The following is a 23,645-nucleotide window of genomic DNA, read 5'->3' as shown; positions in this document are numbered from 1 at the left end:
CCCCCATGTAATAGCCTTGTGACCCCTTGAGGGGTCCTGAGCCCTAGTTTGAGAAGCCCTGTCCTAGGTTCTTAGATACTTTGGTGAAGGAAGTTGTACGAGTGCCCACTTGACCCATATAGCATTCTAAGACTTAAGGTTTAATAACATTTTAATTGTGTCTTTGCAGGGGAAAGGGCAGAAGGGGCTGAGAACAAGATCGGCAACAAAGTGAACAAGAATAGGAGCAGCAGTGGCAACTCCACTGAAGGTCTGGCTTTGGATAACCGAATGAAGCAGCTTTCGCTCCAGTGCATGAAAGTCAAAGAGGGGATCATTGCAGACAGAAAAGCTGTACAAATTGGCTGAGTCCTCCTGCTGCTCTGGTTAATGGGAGTATAAATATACATGAACTTCAAAATGTCTGAAGAACATTGTGCCAATAACTATTTAATATATGCCAAATCTTAAGCGTTTACTCTACAAATTTAAAACTGCACTAAAGAAGTTTGATGTTGAGGGCTGAAGTTTTTTTCAGTAAAATCTTTGTAGGACAGACAAGTTGTCAAATGTGTAAGTTGTGCTTGCTGTATTTCACAGCCTTTGTAAATTGTTTTGTAGCAGCCTGGCTGAAGCAATAACTAGCATTATTCCTGTATAAACACATGCCAGTAAGGGTGTGAAATCCAAGCCAAACGCTTGTGGTGAGCAGTTTGGCTTGTCTTGTAGAATGAGATGCACTTTAGATACAGTGGATCTCTGAAGTGTAATTGGCATATCCTTTAAACAACCGTATTTGTCTGTATTATTCTGAAACTGTAGAAGTATTTTGTATACAAGGAAGCTGTTGCATGTGTGGGTCTAGAAGTCTTCGGTCTGCCTCCAGTGCTCATGAGGAAGCTAGTCATGACCTAAAGTATTGGCCTGAGAGGGTGGCATTATTACTCAATAGTTGCGTGCTCCTTCTAACCCCCTACTTTTCAGGTGGGGAGCGGGGTGACTTTGAGGGTGAATTCAGTGCCAAAATGACAGATTTAACTTGTTTCTAAGAATTTGAGTATCATTTTTCAGCACCTGAAGTGTTGTTACTGTAAAATGAGATGAATTAACGTGTGCCAGCGAGAAGTCGTATTAGATCTCGACCTACCGAATAGTAGAAGCTTGTCCTTAAGATACGCATGAAGAAAAGGAGTTGCTAATGTGGATTGATGACGTGTTAATTTCTCTGTAGGTTGTAATGTGGGGTTTTAGAATTGTTTAAGAGACTTATAATTTTAGTATCCCCTAGAGAAACTGTTCACTAAAAATAGAAAGAGAATGGGGGCATGTTTTGGCAGCAGCTGTTAGGCAGTAGTGGTGTCTAGTAGTTATGCTAATAAGTGGTAGCAAAAATCCTAGGACAATTCAGTTTTGGTGGCTGAACATTTCTGAAAGTATCCTACTATATCTAAAGTATTCAGTTTTTTGTTGTTAATTGGATGGGAATTTAGCATCACCCAAAATATTTTCTATTCCTTGTTTTGTAGTCCTCCGTGTATTTTGTCCCAGCCCCTTGGCTTGTGTATCTATTCTCAAAGTAAATGTAAAATTCTTCACACTACAGTAAACATTTTGGTTTTCCACATTTTATTTTGTGTTGTACAGTTTCAGTGTATTAAGTACTAAATATTTCAGTAGCTGTTCTAAACGTAGTTCCATAGTAAAACCAGAATCTGATATTTAAACCTCTGACTAAAATGTGCACGTGGTCCACATTCACTCAGTGAAATCATCATGATCATCTCCCGCGATTCCAATGCCAAATGCACTGGCAATTAGTGAAATGAAAACAGAGGCTTAATGCAGTTCCAGAATCAGTGTATTGGAGAATACCCAAATCAGGACAGTACATTTTCAAACAAGACCTAACACTAGGAATACCCTGCAGTATGTGGACAGGTATTGTCTCATTACAGCTTTGTAACTAGATTTATATGCATGACTCATTTGGTATTATGAATTTCCTATGACCAAAGATTAGCCAACTTTGTATACAGTGTTGCCCTTTTTTGAAAGATTACTTATACGATGTATAAGTCCTTCCCCCGCTGCATACTAACAGTTCCGTGCTTCATTTCACTATGGAAAGCTGTAACAAAGCAAGGCAAAGTCATGGAGAAGGGAGCCTGTCCTCAGAATTAATGGAGATTCAGTGTGTTACACCTACTGATCATTTGCAGAGATGGGCTCAATGATCTGGAACTTGCAGAACAAAGGTTTAACCCTTAGATCACTAGCCTCTTTGAGCTAGACAAATACTTAGGAAGACATGTTTATATCTCCAGTTTACAAAGTAACAAATACTTTGGGAAACATGGATAGACTGTAGCTTAAATAAAATACAGAAGTGTCTCAATAAAACTGCATAATTTTCATGTTGTCACCTAATCTTTGTAGCTAAACCAATTGTCTATTCTGCCTCTATTAGGTAAGCAACCAAGCAATTAAGTGCTGAGTACCTACTTTTGCAGACATGCCAACTCTCAAATGCACTTCCTTGTTTCCTTCTTCCCTTGGCATCAAATCCTTCCTACTATTAAAAGGTAAGTTACTAATTAAAGATCCAAAACACCTGCACTCTTGGAAAGTTTCTCATTTGTGCTGCACAGGACACCAAAACAGAAAGTTTTCCTTATTACCCAGTGTACCTTCATGAAACTTCTAGGCAGATTCCAGTAGGGTGAGACATTACTAGCAGAAAGTATGTTGGGGGGTGATGTGGCCCAAGAAATTAGTAGCTCGTACCCTGCAAACCTACAGCAGAAGGGCAAACTAAGTTTTAAAGAGTAAATATGTGGAAAGGCCTCTTCCTCTGGACACCTCGGCATTCAGCAGCTAACTCTACAATTGAAGTGTGTGTGCATAGCTTGCTTTGCTGTGTTCAGGCAGGTTTTGGGGAGCACAGACATTAGTAGAAATGAAAATGCAGTTTCATAAATAATTGCTCTGACCATTTTATTTTTAAAGTTTTTATAAATGCCAATTCTGTATATCAAATACATAACGACAAATAGATATGAACAGAACATTACCATGGAATACCAAAGGCGCAAGTTCTGTCAAGTTACGTTTCGTTAGACTGCTCAAAACATCCTTTAATTTAATATTACACTAGCTGGCAGTGTGGTGTTGAAAGTATAAAAATAAGCCTTTGACATTTAAAGCATGTGTGGTAACAAGTTAGCAGCCTTGAAGTGAGATGCAATGTAAACAGCTTTACCAAAGAGTGGTGAATTGATGGCTTCTCACCTTTTAAGCTTCTTCATACTTTCGGTAATATGCACTGAAAACTGGTACTCAGTGTATTTTTTTTTTTTTTTAATCTTAACATTTTTCAGAGGCTGTTCTAATGTGTTTCTGAAACTCTTCTGTATGCAGCATGTTCACCTTCAGGTACAGAAGCCTTAGGTATTTCTGCTGTACAAAATATGCATATACACAATCTCGTCAGACTGCGTAAAAATGTTAATTTCAAACATTTTGCTATGTGCAGGAGAGGTCTAACTTCTAATGGAGCCTCTCAGCTTTACTGTGTTTTAGAACCACATGGATGCTGCTAGTAGTCCCTGAAAGGTAGCTACATGCATTAAGTCCGTCTTTCTGAACTCAGACGGATTAAGCAAGGATGATTAACCTAATAGCTTTTTAAAAACAGAAGGCCCAATTCTGGACCCTACAGAGGTAAAGCATGATGTCCTCAGCAGCTCTGAGGTAGGATTCACTAGCAAACTATGTAGAGTCTAGACTAGTTTAGACAGACAGTGTCTAAATTGAAGGGGAAAGTGTACAACATGCCAAAAATCCTTGTGAAGGATACTGAAAACAGCTCTTTATAAAGTATCCTTCCTCCTACTGTGTGCAACCCAGTAAACAGTTATTCCTCCTCTTAGAGGATCAAAGTAAGTATCATTCCTTTTCTTTAAAAAGACATTTCTAGGGCATTCGGTTTGCATCTGGTGACTTACGCTCCTTGTACACACAATTCCTTAGCTGTAGCACCTTTGTCATGTACTAGAGCAGTGCTACTCAAAGTGGTGGTCTGCAGACCGGTGCCGGTCCACGAGCCAGCGGCTGCCAGTCTGTGCACACATTGGAAAAAAAAATCGCCGTCCCCCACATCAGATAGCTTGAGAAGCACTGTACTAGAGTAGTTTCAATCACCAGCTAGCTAAGTGCAGTACATACTAATGTGAATCTTTATAGTTCTATGCTTTAAAACAAGTTTGAGTTGATACAGTTGCATACAGCAAGAAAGTAGGAGTCTCATAGTTGACTGACTGTTGGAAATGTAGCAAAATAGCGAATTACAATGTGCAAATTCCAGCCCAGACTGTCTGCTCCATCATTGTGTAGTAAGAAACTGACTGCAAGCAACTTTTTACAGACATCCATATATCCCTTTAAGTCAGTCTCCCATCCCTTCTATAAGTGCTAGAATGGAGCATTCCAGAAGGATTACCTCAACATCTACAAATATTTTTAATATTAATGATCCGAATCTCTGAATGACAGGGGGGAGATTTAGCTGAGCAGTTTTTTTTTCCTGGCTGTGCAATAAAGTCATTTCCCAATAACCTGTTTACATCTGATAAATCTCTCTAGAACTAGATTAAAAGGTGCAATAGGCTGATTGCTTTTATTAGTAGTTGGGTAATCTGCTTTTCCTCTTTTGAAGAGACTCCTTAAATGAAGTGTAAAGCTAAGGCTAGCATACACAAAGCCAGCGCATGCATCTATGCTACTGTCTGAGGTTCTGGGACTGAAAATTCCTTGGTGCTAAGGTGCTCTGTGCCCTAGAGAAGTAGCGTGACGTAAAATGGTTCTAAATGGTCAGAGAGCCCCAAGGCTGCAATATTTTGAGAGGGTTTTAGAATATAACTGACTTTCGTATTCTGCATACCTAGCCTTAAATATTAATGGGGATCTGGAGAGTCAAATTGTAATGCTTTGTTTTTGTAGCACTGGCCCACTGCAGGCATTTACAGCCTATCTACCCTTTTGTATTTTCTGGGTAGCATATATTGCCCTGGCATCAGGGACAGTTGTCAGCTTGTAATCCAGGTAGGGATTGAAGATTTTGTTCCTTTGTTTAATCTATACGAAATTCGGGGAGCTAGTACATGGACGCTGAAACCCAAGCTTGTTCGTGTCAAATTGCTGATGTAAAAGCCGTTGCGTTAGCTTGATGGTGATCAGAGGGAAAAGCTGCCTGCCTGCATCGTATCAACCAAAAGAGGATGATGTAACAGGTGATTTGGGCAAATCAATGTACTATTTTGCTGACAGGGAATTAAGGAAAAACTCACAACCCGCCTGCAGGCCTGGCAGAGAGTTTCGAAGGGCCAGGACTAGCCCTTTAAAAAAATATTGGCCAACGTTTGTTTTTTAAAGTGCACACAGTAGCAGGTGCAGCAACACCCCCAATTCAGGCCCCTCTTACCTGCCCCTGGCCTGTGAATCAGGGGTGGGCCAACGTTTTGGCCTGAGGGCCACAGCTGGGTATGGAAATTGTAGGGCAGGCTATGAATGCTCATGAAATTGAGGGTTGGTGCGGGAAGGGGCTCTGGACTAGGGAAGGGGGTTAAGTTGCAAGGGGGTGTGGCTGGGACCAAGCAGTTCAGAGGGAGGTCGGGGGTGCAGGCTCTGGGCAGCGCTTACCTCAAGCAGCTCCCGGAAGCAGCAGCATGTCCTCCCTCCAGCTCCTACCCTGAGGGACGGCCAGGTGGGTCTGCGCACTGCCCCTGTGGTTCCCGGCCACTGGAAGCTGTAGGGGCAGGGGCAACATGCAAAGCCACTGCTTCCAGGAGCTGCGCAAGCCCCAGACCCTGCTCCCCAGCAGGAGCATGAGGGCCAGATTAAAATGTCTGAGTGGCTGGATGTGGCCCCCGGGCTGTAGTTTGCCTGCCTCTGCTGTAAATGGAGTAAGTGACCTAAACTGTAGCTGCAGTCCTTTGCACATACGAAGTTGTATGTGCACAAGAAGGGCTGAAACCTTACCCTACAACAGGTTTTAAATGGGACATTCAGCTTTGCATCTAAAGAGCCATCCTTCAAGCTGGCAGAGTCCATCTTGCAGAGCCCATAAAGATCAACTTCCTGCAGTTGAACATAATTTAGGCTACTTCCTCACACTCTCTCCCTCCTCTCCCCACCATCTGCAACTGGACAGCTCTTAAATCAATGGTTCTGTCCTACAGTACAACTTTTTATCTTACAGCTTCCTTGCCAAGAAGATAAGCAGTGACTTAGTTACTGGCATGGATGCAGTGTGATGTAATGTCTAACCCAGATAGTCTTTCAGAAAACTGCAATTAAAAGGCACATCTTAATGTTTTTTTCCAAAACTACTTTCTCCTCAAAGCTGCTGTCTAACCAGAGGAGACCAAACAAGCAAAGTATCCCTGGCCTATTAAGGTGCTAGATGCATTTGCAGCAGCAAACTTTAATGGGGGAGAATCTTACTGCTTAATCTCTCCAAACTCATGCACTGGTGCTGTCTTGGGGGAAAAACAACCCAAAGTTGCTGGTGAGTTTGATTGGTTGTTCTGAGTCTTGCTCCCCACAATGTCAATGTTTTACCATTGATTCCAGTGGAAGTACGGTCAAAGGCTGTAGCTAGGATTGCCAATTTCAGCTGGATGTATTTCTGGAGGTTTCATCACATGACAACCTTTAATTAAAAATTAATTCCTGGACAGTTGGTACCCCTAGCTGCAGATATAGGGTCTCCTGGCTGGTTACAGCTTAAGAAGGTTCCTTCTTTAACTGAAGGCTGTCTTAAGCAGTCTTCTGTCTGGGGTAGTGTAAAGCCATTGCTGCAGATGTGTGGTTTATTATAGAAAAGGGAGTAGCCTCTTATCTCTCCCATCCTAACTCCACACAGCCCTGCTCATGCAGAAAGGATAGTTAAATAGCTAGTATTTAAATGACAACTTCTTGTTAAAGCTGATCAACAGCTCCTCTGGCTAACCTATTCAACCGCTGAAGCAGAATACGGGAGTGTTGTATTGCTTGTACAGTGTGCTCCCTGTTAGTGGCTCTTATCAGAGTACAACTTGACTTTCTCCCCCTAAAACCATCTGAGTAAGGGGCAGTATAAACAACTGTGCTTTTTAAACATCCAGAACAGCACCCGCTGCCTTTTACTTCATTATTTCTGTGGGCTCTAAATCAGTGGTTCTCAAACGTTTGTACTAGTGCCCTCTTTCACATAGCAAGCCTCTGTGTGTGACACCCCTCCCCACCCCTAAAGTAAAAACACTTTAACACCATTATAAATGCTGGAGGCAAAGCAGGGTTTGGGGTGGAGGCTGACAGCTCATGAACCCCCATGTAATAGCCTCATGCCCCCCAAGGGGTCCCAACCCCCAGTTTGAGAACCCCTGCTCTAGACGCACACAGACCCCTTCCTTTTTCTCTACAATGTTTACTGTAAAAGTTAAGCAATGATTGTTAGAACTAAGCTACCCTGTGTGGGGGGAGAGGGAAGATTTCAAAACTTGATGAGGTATAAGGTGCCAAACTGCAGTAAGCTAAGGCCTGCTATTGATTAATAAGATTTACATTCAAACATTTCATGCAAAAATTTACCATCAATGGTTCTGAAGCGTTCTCTCACCCTAATGGCTGCACAGCAAAAAGCATGAGTAAACGCTGAAGTGGCTAATGCAGTGAGATTGGTGGCCCAAGCCTTGGGCTATTACTTTTTCCAGGTAGAGTGCAGTTTTATGCATCTTGTGTCAATGGTTGGGGGATATATTTCCCCAGTGTTTTCAGGAGATGGCATTGCTCTAGCTCTTGACTTCTTCCCTAGAGAGTAATGTAGAGACTTGCCACCTCATTGCAGTTGTGATGTCTTAAGAGGGGTAGCGCTATTAAAGTCCAAGAAGAAAGGACCCTCTTGCTGAGGCAGGAACGTGCTGGGAATAATATTGTAAACTCCAGCTGGTACATTCTCCACCTCCATGTAGCAAAATCCACATCTGATTAAAAAAAATACAATGCCAGCTTAATAAGGTGTATTTAAGGGAGAAAGGAAAAGTGTATCGATAATCAATGAGCATTACCTGTAGTCACCACTGCTCTTCTTCTGAAAGCCAGAGGGACCAGGATCTCCTACTGTAGAGACTGTGACAAGTTCAAACCCCACACTGTACTGCCTACATGTAAAGACAGGTTTCATTACCCTTACTTTAAATGTCAAATAGAAGATTTACCAAATTAAAGTTGAGCTATAACTGGAAGACAACTGCAAGCAACTAGCACATCTGCAAGTTATTTCTGTTCTTAATTAGAGCATTATTTTTGCCACTTAAGTACACTTGTCAGCACTTGCATTCAGAAACTCAGACACAAATTTAATATTTGGCTGCAAAAAAGCTTTCCGTCCAAGAACTGAAATAGGTGGGAGATGCCAGTTGGGCTGCACACATCCACTACACAAAGGGGGTTATGCTTGTGGTTGTATAGATCAGTGCATGTGCTGAATGAATAGCCGAGACCACAGAACAAATTAAGTTACATGTGTCCAGATTTCATTGACTTCCATGGAATTTTCCCCAAGTTGCATCTCTGTAACTGAGGACAAGTTGGCTCTACACATCAGAGGAGGTGCATGCCTCTTCCCCTTCAACCTGGAATCCAAATCTCAAGGAGCAGGGGCACCATAAGGAAAGTGCCAAGTTACTGCTGCAGCAGGCTTGTGACAGGTAACTAACCTAGTCTTGCCTACATGAAACTGCTTCTACAGATCCTCATTTTTGGAGAGACAAGTGCTGCTTATGTACCTTGAAGCAACATGAATGAGTGCTTTGCCAAAACTAACACCTACCTACCTACCTGCCTCCTCCTTATAATACTATTCAGTGACCAGACACGGACCCTCTAGTGTCAGTTAGGAAGCATGCATAGGTGCCTGCTACTGGGGCTCTGCTAGAAAGTGACAGTGTGGGCCAGGCGGCTTGCCACTCACTGCTTCACCTGTTACTGAGTGAAGACATGAACACCGGCCTTCTGATGGGAGAGGTCCTGACATGACCATGAAGAGTCACTGGAATTGCATTGGTTGTAAGGGTTGTAGCCTCAGTGTCTATATTATAATCTGCCTTCCCAAATTCCTCCTACAGTTTTAACAGCAGAAGTTGTTCTTAGGAAGTAGATGCAATACGGGGGATGCACAATTACCACGTGCTACCTCAGAGCAGAGTGCATTTCAGTGATGGGCAAACGCTCCATGCAGCTTTCAGGATGAATGGTGCTCTAGTGCTACATACATGCCTCCCTCAATGCATGCAGCTCAATGGTGGTGACAGTGTGGACTGGCACAGCCTTAGAGCACAAACAGAACGTGAGCTGTAGCCTGCCAGCCCGAGAGAGCACGTCTTCTGTCACACCTGCAGGGGTAAGAGGAAGTCCTCCTGCATGTTGACTACTGCAGGGGTGAAAGGGCCACAGGCATGGCTAGCCATCCTAAGGGCCATGCCAGGGCAAGGAAGGCCCCCTGTGCCATGCAAGGCCCAGCTGTGGTCTGACCCCTAACCAGCAGATAGAAAGGGGATTCTGGCATATAGGGAGAATTCAAGAGGGAAAGATTTTCAAGAGAAAAAATGATTCACTGTTTAACAGCTGGGTGGAGAGTGGAAGCTGCTTGAGAAATAGAATGAGGGGGAAACCCAGTAATAAGGATTGGTTCAGCTGGAAATTAAGTGGCCTTTAAAGCTAAAGTTTGTTCTGACAGGTTAAGTTAAAAAAAAAAAAAAAAGCTTACACTTGATCTATATCTCATGTTCTAACTGTACTGATACACAGCATTTATTCTTCACAAACCTTGGTCCTCTTAGTTCAATTAGCAGTGGCCCAGTCTTCTCCAGCTGAAATTGGTAAATGGGGTTGTTTTTGTAGGAATCTCTGAAGTTTCCACAGCCTCCAGCACTATGACCTTTCCACTGACCATTAACCTGACAAGAAACAAAACAGATGGTGCCTTTTTATTTCAGGCAGATCTTGCTTTCTCTCTCTAGTTTCAATACAGAGAAATAAAAAAGTGAAGTCCTGGATTCTTCTCACTTCAGTTGACTACTTGTGTAACTCCATTAATTTCAATAGTTACTCCTGATTTATAGCAGCATAGATAAGATCAGAATTATTTTCAGTGTTTAGAAAAAATTCAATTTTTTTTACATAGTGCCTTCCACTTCAACAAATATTAAAGCTATTTAGATCAAAGCCTCAGACCCCTTCTCATTTGGATTAAACAATTCAGTATCTATATTTTCCTTGATCATATTCAGGCCACTACCTTCTAGTCCTAACAACCCAAAAAGAGCAAGAGTTTCTGGATATAGATAAAAAATGAAGCTCACAAGTTATTCCAATCACACTACTGTAGAGGATTCACAATACAGACATTCTAAGTCAAAGCATACATTTGTGTTTCATCAAGAGGCTCATTTTGCATGGAAAATACCAAACAAAATAATTTGAAATTAACTAATACAAAATTATATAAAACAACCCCAGAGACAGAATTCCACACGCCCATAGCAGATTAACAACAAGCACTGATTTATGGAAGAAAATCCAATTTCTTACCCGTCTGGAGATGGTGTATGGGGTAGGGATCTTGGTAAAGGTAAACTTGCACACTGAATACACCTAGATTGTGCAAGAAGAATTCAGTCACACAAACCAACCAAGCACATACAGTGTGAAGCCATGACCGAATATCATTATGGGGAAAAAGTGGCTTTATGTGCACAGCAACTTTGGAGATTTCGAGTCCCCATCTGTCTCTGATAGGTAAAACATGCAGACGGACATCAGACATCAGCTATAGCGGTCAATATATAGTGGTCTACACAAATATAGAGAACATTCCCTATTCCTCTTCCTTGTACTGGGGAAAAAAACCAGACCCTTCGAACCTTACTAATGGTTGGAGGGCACAGAGTATAACCGGAATCATGGGCACCCGTACTCCTTCCCTTTCAACTATTAAGCCCTAGTCCCTTCACCAAAGCAAACTGTGAACACCTACAGCGGTGCTTTAATATGCTCTCTGATACTTAACACAGTATAGCACAGTGCATGCTCCCCTAAAGCTCCAGCTAGCCACTCAATGTGTTTAGTGTGCAGAGCAGAGGGACACCAAGCAGATCATGTATGGACAGGAAAAGGCTGGTGACATTACATGAGAACCAGAAACACTTTCTGCCCAGTGAGTACTGGGAAGCAGCAGATACCACCCAGAATAACATGCCTGTCAAAGTTTGTGTATTTGAAATGTAAAGTCACCATAGGGTGACCTGGGCTACAGTGCTTGGGCTCCAACTATTATCCTCCACTGCCCTCCCTTCCCCCAGAATGCTTTTGGGTGGGGATTGAGATTAATATTTGAGTAGTGAAATAAGGGGCAGTTGTTTGCTCTGAACTATGTCCTTCTCACAATTCTTTTGTTGAGAATGCAGCTCATTTCTCATTGTTTGTGAGCAGTCAAGTCATTTTAAATGCAGAGCTCAACACAGGTGCAAAACAGCAGCAGTGGAGTCCTCTGTTTCCACCAGTGCTTGTCAAAGCGGCCTGCAGTGAAGTCCAGTAGGCCAGAGGTGCACTGGGGCAAGCACGACTGAACTGCATCCAATGCCGTGTCACGTTTCTATAGTGTAAAGAATGTAGGGGGAGAGGGTATGAATGGTCTTATTTTCTGTAGTGGCAAAGGAAATGCAAACACATTAGCATGGGATTTGTCAGTTACACGATGACCTTTCATTCGGATTACTACGTATGTGAGGATTTAGGGAAGAAAATACTTTAAACCATCTTTAGTGAAATATGAAGTGGATGAAGGCTGGGTAGTGCAATGATGAGCTAGAGCACCTGGAAGCAGATGTTCAATTTTAGCTGAGGGAAATAAAACAAACACTTCCATCTTTTTAACCTAGTCCTATTATAAAATTATGATCGAGAGAGGTTCTGGACTGTGGTAATGTAACAAAGCACTGCATGCAAGAACTGACTCTATATTGCCCTCACTAGATGGAGATCCATATATGGGTATGATTCCCAGCTCAGGAAGACATATACACTATAGCTCAGCTAACATGTTAAAAATAGCAGCGTGGCCAGAAGGCTTGGCAGTGGCCCAGGTTAGCCACCTGCATATAGTCCTACCTGACCCCTGGGTATGTTCGTGGGCAGCTAGCCTGAGTTGCTGCCTGTGCCATCATGGCCACTCTGCTATCTTTAGCACCTTACCTCAAGCTGAGCTAGTGTCTGTCTGAGCTGGGAATCTCACCTCCTAGCTGCTCTACAGACATGCACTAAAGCACTTACCTACACAGTGCTTCCCTTTCTCCAGTGCATCCCATCCAGGATTCACATCTTCCCCCGAGCCCTCCAAAAACACAACTATATTCATCTAGAAAGAAATACTTTGAAATATAGGGCAATCAACTTAAAAATGGTCCCCAGGATCGACAGACACTTCCCATCACTCCTACCAATGGGGAGGATTTTCTCTTTGCTATGTTTTCCCAATGAATTGAAATACTCCACTTATAATATGATTGTAGTTTCTCTATAGTACATACCCTGAGAGTATAGTGGATCGTGTTCTGTTTCTCATACTGGGACACCACCAGTGTAAACGTATGGGACCCTGGAGATGTCAGCGCTATCTTCGTCAGATAGTGGGGACTGTTGATACGAATCCCATCAATATATGGGGCAGGATCAGCTGGAAAGAAAGAGATGCATGTTTCCTCACCACCAAAAAAACCCCCAGCACTGGTGAAAATCTCTATCCATTCTGTCTCCACAAAAGTAGGGAATGATTGTGCCTTTAGATAATCAGGAGCACATTGTCACCTCCCTTTTAACATTCACTACCCTCTGTCTGTGCAGGCACAGCAGCTGGTTTTACAAGAGAAATAGATATAAAAACAGTGCCTGTTTAAGTGGCAATGGATTTCTGTATATCTGAGGGCAGGACTGAGCCCCTTAGGTCTCTCCACAATGGAAGTAGGCCAAAGTATACATTGAGACTTTATTGGTTGGTCAATCAAAGCTGCAACTGACCACACTGAAGTCTGAGTCCTCCTCCCCCCTTCAGACTTGGGGTTTCCCATTCATGAATGACTCTAACCAGCTTCTTTCCTAGCATAAAGCCATTCTGCTGGCACCAAGCTGGTGACACAAGAATACAAGCTACATTCAGACTAGCTAATGGTAAAAATAATATCTTCAACTTTCACTAACGAAACACTCAAAAGGCTTTCAAGAGCAACTCCAACCAGTGTTTGGAAATTGGGTATGATATGGCATCCACTCATTGTGCCATAGACGCCTTTTCAGGATGCACTGGGAAATGCAACCTAATGCCCTTTTCTTGCATCATAGGCCTCATCCAACTTCCAGTGACTTCAATGGGAGTGGATCAGGCCCAATATCTCTACTCTAGAGAGAGTTCTACTGTGATTTTAAGTAGACATTTTAAATAAGACCCAGAATCTTAAATTAAAATATATTTGAGGGGAAGAGACCCTCTCAAACTTTTTCCTGTGATGAATTCCTTATGGAGGCTCCCTGCTGGGCTGGCAAGACAAGTTCAGGAATAAAAAGACAGGATCTGGGCTGTGGAAGAGTCCAAAGGTTTTAAGGGTGAAGCTTCCTAACATGCTATATTTTCTCTTTTTCAATTCCCCTTTTCCCCCTACCCCCACTCTCCTAGAAGAGAGGACACAGTACATTTCTAACTTTGCAACTGTAGACTGCATTCCACTATCAACCCACATAGCTGCAGTCTAAATGTTTGCTTTACTATAGCTACATAATACAGTGACATAATCTGACAGATAATGCTTAAGAACCTTTCAGGAATATTCAGCCTCTTACAGGGACCTTGGTTCTTTTCAGGATTGTTTCTGTTCCACTGAAATCACTGGGAATCTAGTCACTGACTTCAATAGGTCCAGGATCAGGCCCTTCATTCTCTTGACAAGGGGCTCTGTTCTTTTTAACGGGTGGGGGGGTTGGGGGGGGAAGGGATTAATAGAAAACAAATTGAAGCTTAGCATTGGGAAATCCACCTCTCCATGCCAAAGGATTAAACTGTATTTTAACAGACGGGTGAAATAATATTGCAGCTTTACAAATCTGTTGCAATTCCCAGTTTCAGCGGAAAGAGTGTTTTAAAGCAGTTTGATGAATCTGTCAGTTTGAAAGCTCCATTAAAAAAACTGGGCCATAAAACAAAAACTGGATAGATCATGTGTTGAAAGTAAGAGGTCAAACAGCCTCTTTGGAAGATCGCTCATGATCTTTTAGACACAGATGAAACCTTCAGTTCCTCCACTGTACAAATGCACTGACACTAGGTGAGAATACTTTTGGTCTAACGCGCCATGCAAGTGCTGCTGCTAGTCACACCAGAAGCATGTCTCTGATACAGCAGGAAGGAACACAAACAGTTTTAATGAGATCAGCTCTTGCAAAAATGGATGACTATCTGCCTAGGTCCCAAAGGGCCTTCACTGCAGAAACACAGCCTGGAATCAAAGAGGAACTCATTGGCAGAGTTCACTGAACAAGCTGGCAGATGATGGGCTCAGCCCTTATTAACAACTGCTGCAATAAAACCAAAAAGGTAGTGTATAAGTATAATTAACCTTTCCCCTAAAGGGCATGAAGAGCCACCAGCAACCCAACCTCAAACCCAGTTTTACGCAGGGAGCTGCCTGGCTGTAACCAACAATGGGCTTAGTCCTGATTGCTTGGATTGTTTTCACTGCAACAAGAGGTGAGGTTTGTACATTGAGATCACTAGCTTGAGGTCAGTGGAGATGAGGCACAGGTAGTTTCTACCTTGAAGAAGCAAATCAAGATCAACTTTATACCCTCCCACCTGGGTTTGACCTTGACTTGCCATATCATGGGCTCTAGGATTTTAGTTAGCTATCTTGATACAGAAACCTCACCTATTACTGCAATGAAGACAAAGGCTTACAGTCCCATTGACTTCAACGCAAGCAGGATTTAGCCCATAGTGACCAGGGCCAAGGCATTCAATTTTGGGGGGGTAAAGTTAGACAATGAAAATCGATAGTTAAACACTTCACCCTTAACTCAGTAAAGCACTGAAACATGTGCCTATCTCTAAGTACATCCTTAGGTATAGATTTAAGTGCTTTGCTGAACTGGATCTTTAAATAAAAGGCATTTATCAGCCGGTGCTGAGCACCCACAGCTTCCACTCAATGCAAATAGCCATAAAAAAAAAGTTCTACTTTTTGCAGTTTTTTATTCCACAAAAGTAGGGAATGATTGTGCCTTTAGATAATCAGGAGCACATTGTCACCTCCCTTTTAACATTCACTACCCTCTGTCTGTGCAGGCACAGCAGCTGGTTTTACAAGAGAAATAGATATAAAAACAGTGCCTGTTTAAGTGGCAATGGATTTCTGTATATCTGAGGGCAGGACTGAGCCCCTTAGGTCTCTCCACAATGGAAGTAGGCCAAAGTATACATTGAGACTTTATTGGTTGGTCAATCAAAGCTGCAACTGACCACACTGAAGTCTGAGTCCTCCTCCCCCCTTCAGACTTGGGGTTTCCCATTCATGAATGACTCTAACCAGCTTCTTAAAAAAATTAGCAAGTCTTCATCCACTCGTGAGCATCAGTTTGACATCTAAAAAACACACGTACTTGGATAGTAAACTTTTTTCCCATCAGTCTTGTACACGACCATTGTGATGAATTCCCGATTGCGCGCGAAGTCATCCTAAAAAGATATTATTAAAATGAGTAGAACACAGATCCAAAACTACTACTAATGCATTGTGTAATTCAAATTCATATTCCATTGCTGCTTTTTTATTAAAAACGTAGCTTGATTTGGCATTTATATTTACTGAGGTGCCTATTCCAGCTCCCATAGAAGCCAGTAAAGAATTTGCCAAGGACTTCATTGAGAACAGATCAGGCCTCTAGCATATTGCTCTTAGGCCTGATTAGGGATGGATTTACTAATGATGGAAAAAATCCTTCTATAGCTGTAACACGTCTACACTACAGCGTGACAGCTTGGAGGAGGAGAATTAATTTCACGACAAGTTTATTTAAAATATATGAATAAAAAAAACTGAGAGATTACATACATCTTACCATAATGAACTAATTAAACACCATGATTAGGGCAGAACAGAAGCTGTATGACATACACTTATGTACCATGATCTGAATTCCCCACTACTTCTGCAGTTGAAAAAGATAGTGAGGTTCACTAGGATCTAGAGAATCAGACAGACAATCTTGTACCCAGATCTGACTATATTCTCAATTATAATAAATCTGCAGGAAAAATAGTATTATATCAATCAGAAAAATAATTTAATACCTTGTCTGTAATGTGTCTGCTGAGCAGAACCCAGACAGCAGCTCCACCTTGTGGACACTGTACTTCCAGTCTGTACTGTGGATTATTAGCCAGGCTGTAAGCATCTTTCACTGGGCCTTGTTTTGCATCCCAAGTACTAAAAGTAATAAGAAGTTGATGAATAAGATACTAATTCATATTTCTACAAGTAACTGCAAATCCTGCACAGAAGTGATAGTTTTCCTTGAGTAGTAAGTAACAAAAGCTAAATGATTTCCCACTGAAACCTGCATAACTTCTAGCCATAAACATGACAATGGTTACAAAGCACAGCTGTGTGAGAAACACTATCCCTAACACTTTCTTTTACAGATGGCTGTACTGCAGTACAAACGCTGAATCGGAACAGCGCTGTGAATAAGACAACCATGCACAACACACTATAAAAGCTAAAACCATGATTTATTCACACCCACGGGGTAATGAGTTATTGCCATGTATGGCATAAAAGCTGGCATGTGGAAGGGAACCTGTACTTTCTGTAATTGTAGGACTGTTTAAAAGCTATTAAAATATGGTTAGATCCAAAACCTACACACATTGGTCTCTTCCCCTTTTATACACAGAGGGGGCTTTTAGTTTTAATTAGCAGCTCCACCTTTGGACCAGCAGCAGTTTGAATCATAATTTCAAAGCTTTCACACCACCTTGTGTGTTGCCTGGAGGAGGATGCTTGATGTGAAAAACAACAGAAGGGGATTAATGCTTCACTAAAAAGCCTAGAACACTGTACGGATGAACATGGGGATACAGGCTCTTTTCTTGTCTAGAATTTTCCATTTTACTCAGATGTGATCCATGGAATGCTGCATTATGAACTAGCAAGTCCCAATTATTACTGTTACACCTTTATGGTAATGGCCACTATGTGCCAGGTGCTTTCCTGACAGAGGAGGAACAGTCCCCAACAATAGAAGGACAGCCAGACACTTGGGAAATTGGAAACAATGTTTTTCCTTTCTTTTTTACTTAATATACACATTAAAGAGTCTTGCTGTAGGCGGCACAGTAGAAGTGGGTCTTCAAGACTGAATTAAATGTGGATACAGCAAGAGCCTTTGCAAAAGTTGTACCATGCACACCGAGTGGCACAGAAGGCGGCATGAAGAAGTTTAAATCCGATACATGGGACAACAGGGTGAGAACACTGGCAAAAGGGGAGGTGGCAACACAAAGTGAGAGGAGTTCAGAGCAGTGAGGAGTGACAGAGTTACACACAGCTTAGAAGGGAGTGACAGGAAGCCAGAATTTGATGTGACAGAGGATGGGGAGCCATCGGAGGGATTTAGGCGGGGGGTGAGGTGATCAAATCAATGGACAAGGAAGATGACTTATGACAGTGAATGCTGAAATGTAGACTTATGGCTAGGGTCATGGGATGACTCCATCCCAAGTTAATAATTTCAGTGATTTTTTAAAAGTGCAAATATTCTTAATTTATCTGGGAGAGACTGCATTCATTGCACAAGCTACATACTAACATCCCAGGAACATGGGATAAGTAAAAGTAACTGCCCTATTCTTCAAGCACCCTCAGCAGACTACATTAACTCCTCGCTTAATGTTCTATTTATGTTCTTGAAAAATGCTACTTTAATCGAAATGATGTGAAGTGAATCCAATTTCTCCATAAGAGTTAATGTAAATGGGGTGGGTAAGTTCCAGGCAAATTTTTTTAGCTGGACAAAAGATATACACACTGTAAGTTTTAAACAATTTAATACCCTACACAGCAAGGATGATTGTGAAGCTTGGTTGAGGTGGTGAAGTCAGAGGGTGGGATATTTCCCAGGGGATGCCTGCCTGTTAAATGATGAACTAGCACTCGGCTGAGCCCTCAAGGATTAACACATTGTTGTTAATTTGGCCTCACACTCCACAAGGCAGCATGAATGGAGGGAGGGGAGACAGCATGGGGGGGGGGGGGGGGAAGAAAAGAGAGAGTGTGTGTGAGTGTGGACAGACAGACAGACGTGTGTTTTCCCTTTAAGGATGCTGATGCCACTCTAAGTACACTGCCTTTTTAAGTAGATTAGCAAGTTGAAAAAGCAGCTGCTGCCAGCAAGCTCCCTCCATCCTGAGCCCTGTCATGTTTTGCCGCCCGCCCGCCCCCCCCACACTCTGCGGAGATGGGGTCAGGGGGAGGGGGACACCCTGACATTAGCACCCCTCTTTCCGCCCCCTGCACAGCAAGCAGGAGGCTCCCAGGAGCAGCTCCAAGGCAGAGGACAGGCGCAGGCCATGGCAGTGTGGGGGAGGGACAGCTGAACTGCCGGCAATTGATAGCCTGATGGGCAGCTGCTGCACAGAGAACTTAGGGGAACTGATAGGGGGGCTGCCGGTCCACCCTGGTTCCAAGCCCCCACCAGCTAGCTGCAACGGGCTGCTATTTTTGCAAGCCGTGGACAAAGCAGGCGGCTGCCACACAACGTTATAATGAATACTTGTGGCACCTTAGAGACTAACCAATTTATTTGAGCATGAGCTTTTGTGAGCTACAGCTCATTTCTGAAGTGAGCTGTAGCTCACGAAAGCTCATGCTCAAATAAATTGGTTAGTCTCTAAGGTGCCACAAGTACTCCTTTTCTTTTTGCGAATACAGACTAACACGGCTGTTACTCTGAAATGTTATAATGGAGCATTGCACAACTTTAAACGAGCATGTTCTCTAATTGATCAGCAACGTAACAACAAAACAACATTAACTGGGATGACATTAAGTGAGGGGTTACTGTATTCAGGGAAAACGTGGATGGAAGATGCAGAAGGCTACAGCAAGTCCAACCGCTCAGCAGTTGGTACTGAGGTCAGTGGAGTTACACTGCATTTATGTGAGTGCAATGAAGAACAGAATCTGGACCATGGTTTTTAAAGTGGGATGTCAGGCTCTGAATGAAGAGACTGGTCTCCAGCCAATGCTCATAAATTGCACACTGATGAGGAGAATGGAGAGAAGGAAAATGCCACATCAATATTGTTGTTTTAAACTTCAAATTAATATTTACTAAAATATATACATATATTTGACTATGTTGTAGATCTTAACATTTCAATCTTTTCTGTTGGACCAACCTGTGAATACATGTTGATTCTTTAAAAAGACTTGGGTTCCAGCTCAAATAAATAACATCATAATACTGGCAAAGATCCTCCCAGGCAATCCAGAAAATCCCTATAAAGGAAACACATTTTTCATTGTTTGCTTGTAAAATATATCTGTGCTCTACGCATATTGCAGGACCCTAATTAAACACAAGCTCCAAGGTTTGTATAAAATTCATTCTCGTAAACCTGAATACAAATGTCCATGCTGTTCACCTTCCCTATCTAAAAACAACCTCCAAAACAGGCCAGTTTGGTAAACCAAGAGAGACTGAAGTTGACCTCTGAGTCACCATCTGGTCACTGTCTCTGCTGATCGGTTAGGCTGCCTTTGCTTTTCCTCAGCAGAAAAAATATTTTGTATTTTTAAGTGATGAGCAAAAGCTGTAATCCTTGTGCCCTCCTAAGAGTGGCAATGTTAATCACTTCTGTGCTGCCCCCTACTTTCTTAGGATTCTGAAAAATTAGATACAATTAATAGGTAACCTCCAGTTTAGGCCATCTAGCTCACTGTTTTCTACCTATTTAACTGAAAGTCCATCAGAGAGGGGACATCACTTGTCCAGCAGAACAAGCTCTTACTCTGAAAGGAAAGTACGCATGGCATTGTTTGAGATCTTTCCCTAGCATTCCACTTAACATTCATTTGGGTGCGCTCTAGCACACTGGAATTTGCTTTATCTTTACAATAGTCACTTGCAATAATTATCCTCTCCCCAGCGTACCCAACTGCAACCACAGCCAAAGCTACTACTACTAAAATCCTGCTCCTTGAACTCTCCATATGATCACAGCACTGTAACACAAGCGGCTAATACAGATGTATTTCAGACTTACAGTACAAAGAACATCCAGCCATTGGAACTGTACATTTTGATACCAAGACTAGTCAGATACCAATCCAATCATAAAAAGTAACATCTTTACAAATGTACTTCAGAACCAAGGGATTTAAATCCAAGTACTGTCAAGTGAAGCCAGAGTCAGGACGGAATTACTTTCTGCTAATAAATAACGTTTTTCCACCTAGCTATTTACACCACACTCATCAACATGGAATCTCAGTGCCTCTGTGTTCATCATTTTGTAAACAATATGACACCAGATTAAAAAAAGGTTAATTAATTACAGTGGGGAGACAAGAGACAACTGTTAGCATAAAGGAAAAAAAAAAACTACATTGTATTTCCAAAGTGGAGCAGCTATTGTAGCATTTGGAAACTGGCTGATCGAGTGGCAGCATTTTGCCTTGCCACATGGGAAGCCCATGCTGATTTCCCTGATACAGTACATTAGTTCTTCCTGTGGGATGATGGAGCAACAAGACAGGCCTGGTATTGCTCAACCAATCTCTCTACATAATTATGTAGTAATCCTCTTGGGCTCAAAGAAATATCTCAGCCACTTATAGTCATCCAGTCAACAAGTGCATGCAACTAAAGACTCGTGTACATTAAAGTGTAGCACAGGGAGAAAATTTTGAAGTCTCCAGTACAGACATCATGGATCTCTTCGGTGTAAGGAAATAAAACATTCCTTACAAGGAGCATATGAACGTGTATTTCTGAATGCAAGGAAAACAGCTAATTAAGTACTGAAGAGTCCACTCATGTTCTAGTAAACAGTATTATGAGGTTTCTCAGTATGTGTTCTGAAGTATTAAGGATGGCAAAAACCACATGATTAAAAAAAGGAAAATAGAAGCGAATACTAAGAAATAACCTCTTAAATTTAAAATATATGAAATGACCCACTCTACTTGAAATCTAGTCAATTTTGAAACATAAGTTTAAAGTAATATCAGGTACTTCTTCCCTGCCTTTGCCATTTTTTTGTTACTTTAGTCTTGTTTACTGTCCTCCCCCTATTGCTGTGTGAATGACCCACAAAAACAAGGAAACTGACCCCCCTCCACATACTTGCTCTCAATTACTCAAATTGACATAAGATCTTTTTTCCTAATCTTCTAGTGATAGTATCTTCAAATGTTACTTGTAACAAAAGTAAACAAAAAAAAAAAACCCAGTCAAAGAGAAGTATGATTCTTTTTGACTTGACACCATCCTTTTAATTCATTTTACCATTGTCTATTTTTTGAGCTGTTCTTGGATCAAAGTTTAAGTATTTTTGTAGGCCTGGGGTCCAATTTTTCACATCATTTTCACTGTATCTTCCTTTCCAGCGTAAGTGACTCCAGGGATTTTTCAACTGGAGGAATCGAAGCCCCTAGAGAAACAGTAAATTAAAAAAAATCATCTGGTTATCTTGTCAAGATAAGAGTGAACATATTGTTAATCTTACCTACTAGTTTCAGAGTAACAGCCGTGTTAGTCTGTATTCGCAAAAAGAAAAGGAGTACTTGTGGCACCTTAGAGACTAACCAATTTATTTGAGCATGAGCTTTCATGAGCTACAGCTCACTTCATCGGATGCATCTTACCTACTAGGTACACAAACTAAACACTTAAGAAAATACAGTGTTATTAAGTTTTTTGGAATAACTTGATAAAGCTCTTGAGCAAGATAAAGATTTCAAGCCCCTTCTTTGAGCAAAACTCCACTGTCACTGGACAGTCATGTTTAAATCCACCATCTATTACAATTGATGACAGGTAAGTAAAAAGCACCCAGTACAAAGCTTCTTGTTTTACTGGATACCTTATATTCTCTAATATCCAAAACAGCATATGCATGGGTTGGAACTAAACCCCATTTCTCTCCTTCCTCTTCAGACATCACTCCGGTTGCTGTTGTGATAAGGACATCGCCTTTGTGAAATCTGAGGGGGAAATTAAGGAAGCTTAGTTTAGGTTATTAGCACATGTAAAATGACCAGTGTAACAATATTATATTTATCGAACACTAAACTCTCTTCTTCCAAATTGTTGTATTGTTAAGACCCAACTTTGCAAACCTGGAGTGTAAGTAATCTTTTCTGAAGGAGACAAATTATTTGTACAAGCTCAATAAAAGAAGGTATAATCGTTACTTTTCAATATTTAAGATCAGGCTCTAGTAGGAAAATTACTGTTGTCATAAAAACAACGTGTCAGATTCAGTCTTACACTGACAATGTCACTTATTAAAGATACTCAGTGAAATAAATCTTCTACCCAACACATTGTACGATCCTTTGATGCTAGTCAATTGCTATATACATCAAACTGAAATTCATACATCTCTGCACTTATGATCTTGGGGGCAAATTTTCTAAGAACCAGAGGGTGAAAAGTACATGCTTCCATATTCCTACATCAGTTTGTGTGCACAAATGCTGGTTTAATGTCAGTATAGGTCTGTAGTGTCTGAGAATTTAGCCCCCCATGCTTAAATACAGAGAAACAGATCGTAAGAGTGACTGTCAACGTACCGGGAGGTCACAAATCTACTGAAGAAAATGTGAGGTTTTGTGTCAGGTGTACAGTGTTTGCTTGTTTTAATGCTTTGGCCAAGCTGAGATCCTTTCCCATCATGTTGGTGCTCTGCATTTCTTGACAATGAGGAGAAAGTGGTTGGCTAAATTTTCTCAATTTGGGGAGGGGGAAAAAGGAACAACGCCTGCAGCTGGAAAACATAACTAGGCCACACTTATCACAACAGTAGGATTGATACACTAAGTCCCGGGTTAGTATCATGGTCCTGACAGGTACAGAGCACCTCTGTGCTCCTCCACAGGAGATCTATTGCTTGGGCACAGTTAGTAAGGACTCTGGTGGCACCGTTAGAGCAACCTCACCACACCTGTTTCCACTTTGAAGTCAGCTTCATGCTGCATAGCTGGGAAATCCATCCTCCTTTCTCTGGCTCCTGCTTCCTCCTGAATCTAGCCTATGAGAAGATTCTAACCTCCACTCCCCATTTCTCCAGATCTGCCTCCTCCCTCCCACCACACCATTGGCAGGGAAGAGGGACTATTCTTTTTTTAAAGTTATAGTTCTGCTAGAGATGGGGATCCCGTTCTCCATCTATTAACAGAGCCCCCTTGTTTCTCCATTAGCCTCTGATGTCAAAGCCATTAATAACTCTATTCCTCTAGCTGATTTCAAAGGAGAGCACAGAGAGGGGCTACGAGGATCATATGTGGTAGGACTAC

At 41.9% G+C, this 23,645-nt stretch overlaps 2 protein-coding genes across 9 annotated transcripts in view; one reads left to right on the top strand and one right to left on the bottom strand.

The window, feature by feature from the left end:
* Positions 1–1,608, top strand: part of SH3BP5 (SH3 domain binding protein 5) — a 66,242-nt gene extending 64,634 nt beyond the window's left edge. The window contains exon 9 of the mRNA XM_073333291.1: positions 170–1,608. Within this exon, the coding sequence (XP_073189392.1) occupies positions 170–348 (179 nt within the window). The 3' untranslated portion in view covers positions 349–1,608. The remainder of the gene's footprint in view (positions 1–169) is intronic.
* The window catches only part of CAPN7 (calpain 7), a 50,228-nt gene continuing 26,967 nt past the window's right edge, over positions 385–23,645 (bottom strand). For 5 of the 8 annotated variants that reach the window (XM_073333282.1, XM_073333283.1, XM_073333286.1 and 2 more), the window contains 11 exons: positions 22,923–23,042; positions 22,211–22,331; positions 21,634–21,778; positions 19,523–19,622; positions 16,412–16,547; positions 15,721–15,796; positions 12,606–12,751; positions 10,609–10,671; positions 9,844–9,974; positions 8,085–8,177; positions 385–8,000 (listed from right to left, as the gene is read on the bottom strand). In XM_073333282.1, coding sequence (XP_073189383.1) covers positions 7,856–8,000; positions 8,085–8,177; positions 9,844–9,974; positions 10,609–10,671; positions 12,606–12,751; positions 15,721–15,796; positions 16,412–16,547; positions 19,523–19,622; positions 21,634–21,778; positions 22,211–22,331; positions 22,923–23,042 — 1,276 coding nt within the window. In that variant the 3' untranslated portion in view covers positions 385–7,855. The remainder of the gene's footprint in view (positions 8,001–8,084; positions 8,178–9,843; positions 9,975–10,608; positions 10,672–12,605; positions 12,752–15,720; positions 15,797–16,411; positions 16,548–19,522; positions 19,623–21,633; positions 21,779–22,210; positions 22,332–22,922; positions 23,043–23,645) is intronic. The other 3 variants (XM_073333284.1, XM_073333285.1, XM_073333290.1) reach the window with 3 other exon arrangements.

The sequence above is a fragment of the Lepidochelys kempii genome, chromosome 2 (assembly GCF_965140265.1).
Source record: "Lepidochelys kempii isolate rLepKem1 chromosome 2, rLepKem1.hap2, whole genome shotgun sequence".
NCBI classification, from domain to species: domain Eukaryota; kingdom Metazoa; phylum Chordata; order Testudines; family Cheloniidae; genus Lepidochelys; species Lepidochelys kempii.
Note: the sequence above shows the minus strand (reverse complement) of the source record. Positions and strands in the feature narration are given on the sequence as shown.